Source organism: Rhopalosiphum padi, chromosome 3, assembly GCF_020882245.1.
Source record: "Rhopalosiphum padi isolate XX-2018 chromosome 3, ASM2088224v1, whole genome shotgun sequence".
NCBI classification, from domain to species: domain Eukaryota; kingdom Metazoa; phylum Arthropoda; class Insecta; order Hemiptera; family Aphididae; genus Rhopalosiphum; species Rhopalosiphum padi.
Genome location: NC_083599.1, coordinates 8,191,262 through 8,193,469, shown reverse-complemented (window position 1 = coordinate 8,193,469; position 2,208 = coordinate 8,191,262). Strand labels below are relative to the sequence as shown.

At 27.2% G+C, this 2,208-nt stretch overlaps 1 protein-coding gene across 1 annotated transcript; it reads left to right on the top strand.

The window, feature by feature from the left end:
• Positions 1 to 417: 417 nt before the first annotated feature.
• Positions 418 to 1,997, top strand: LOC132924770 (protein FAM200A-like). The gene is made up of 3 exons (XM_060989216.1): positions 418 to 467; positions 587 to 918; positions 1,357 to 1,997. Exons 1-3 carry the CDS (start codon positions 418 to 420, stop codon positions 1,995 to 1,997), a joined length of 1,023 nt encoding a protein of 340 aa, XP_060845199.1.
• The last annotated feature ends 211 nt before the right edge of the window (positions 1,998 to 2,208 follow it).

Genomic DNA, 2,208 nt, shown 5'->3' with positions numbered 1-2,208 from the left:
ATAATATAAAACCTATCGTGTTTCATATATTTTGTAGAAATATTACGATGTTCGATCTATTTTAATGTTCATATACCAGTTTCATTGCTATCGCTTCGATGTCTTGTGCTTTTATCTTATCTTCGACAATAGTAATTTAATAATATAGGTATACTAACAATTTCAGTACAATCAGTCTGGTTTTAATCATCATTGCGAAACATATATATTTCAGTCGTATCTAGATATTTTATAATTTTATATAATTAAATTTTAGTTAAAATAATGGATAAATTTATTGTTAAAAAACTAAAATTAAATGAAGACAAAATTTCAACTAACCATAATATTGAATCAACATCTGGTGAATCAAATCAAGGTAGTTTTAGTTTTACTGGTTTAAATAAAATACGTTTATATAATATTAGTTATTTAGCTATGGGATTTACTTGGTATGGAAATGAAAATTGTTCTCAACAGAATGCATTGTATGTGGAGTGAAATTATCCAACGCAGCTATGGTTCCAAGTAAATTGAAGCGTCATTTATTAAAAAAACATGATCATTTAGCTAATAAAAATATTGACTACTTCAAACAAATATTAAGTTCACAAAATAAAGAATCAGTAATTTTTGAGAAAAAGGTTACTATTCCTAATAAAGCACTTGAAGCTAGTTATAAAGTGGCAGAATTAATAGTTGAAAATAAAAAACCACATACAATAGGTGAATCTTTAATTCTTCCAGCCTGTTCAAAAATAGTGCGTATTATGTTTGGTAGTGAGGCTGAAGCCGAAATAAAAAAAATACCTCTTTCGAATAATACTATTCGTAGACGCGTCCAAGATATGTCAGAAGACATAGAAAAAAATGTGGGGGAAAAAATTAAAGCTTCAAATGGTTTTTGTCTTCAAATTGACGAATCCACTGACACAAGTGGTAAATGTTATTTAATTGGGTTTATTCGTTTTATTAATAATGATAATATTATAGAACAATTTTTTTGTTGCAAAGAAATGAAAGAAACGACAACTGGTCTTGATGCGTTTAATATTATTGATTCTTATCTTAAAATATTAAATTTATTTTGGGATTATTGTTATGGTATTTGCACTGATGGCGCTCCTAGTATGATTGGTTCTATAAAAGGTTTTGTTAAATTGGCAAAAACGTGTAATAAAACTATACTTGCAACTCACTGTTTCCTTCATAGAGAAGCTTTAGTAGCAAAAACTATCGGTCCTCAATTAAAAAATGTTCTTGATGAAATGATAAAAATGGTAAATTTTATTAAAATGAGACCATTAAAAACACGACTTATTTCTTTATTATATGAAGCAATGGAATCACAATTTACTAAACTTATTTTACATACAGAAGTAGGATGGCTATCGCGTGGTAAAGTTTTGTCCAGAGTACATGAGTTAAAAAATGAACTTATCGTGTTTTTTACTCTTGAAAATGTACCAGAATTTTGTGAATTATTAACGAACGAAAAATGGTTGGAAAAACTATCATACTTGGCAGACATATTTTCACACTTAAATCAAATAAATTCAAGTATGCAAGGACCAAATGAAAATATATTAACATCGTGTAGTAAGTTATTTACTCTTAAAGATAAATTAAAAATCTGGAAAAAACGTGTGCAAAAAAATCAATTTGATATGTTTCCTTCATTACGAATATCTGTAACAGAAGAAAGTTCCGAAGTTATGACATTTATAATGGAGCATTTGACTGCCTTAGAAGAAAGTATAGACAAGTATTTTCCTAATTTAGATATTTCCGAGTATGATTGGATAAATGATCCATTTGATAAAAATATATGTTTAACTGAATTTAGCCTTGAAGAAGAAGAAGAGCTCGCTGAAATACGAAACAATCGAACTCTTTTATTAAAATACAAAAATGTTTCATTAAATGAATTTTGGATTCAGGTTGAAAAAATTCATGCTGAAATTGGCAAAAAAAGCTCTAAAAATATTACTGCAGTTTTCGACATCATATTTATGTGAACAAGGATTTTCCACTCTTGTTAACATAAAATCAAATAAACGAATGAAAATGGAGTTCATTGAAGAAGAAATGAGAGTATGTCTTTCAACTATTCGACCACAAATAAAAGATTTGTGTAAAAAAAAACAAGCCCAAGTGTCACATTAGTTCCAATAATAAATAAATAAATAAGTTCCCTAATTTTAAATTAATATTGTAAATTAAATAATA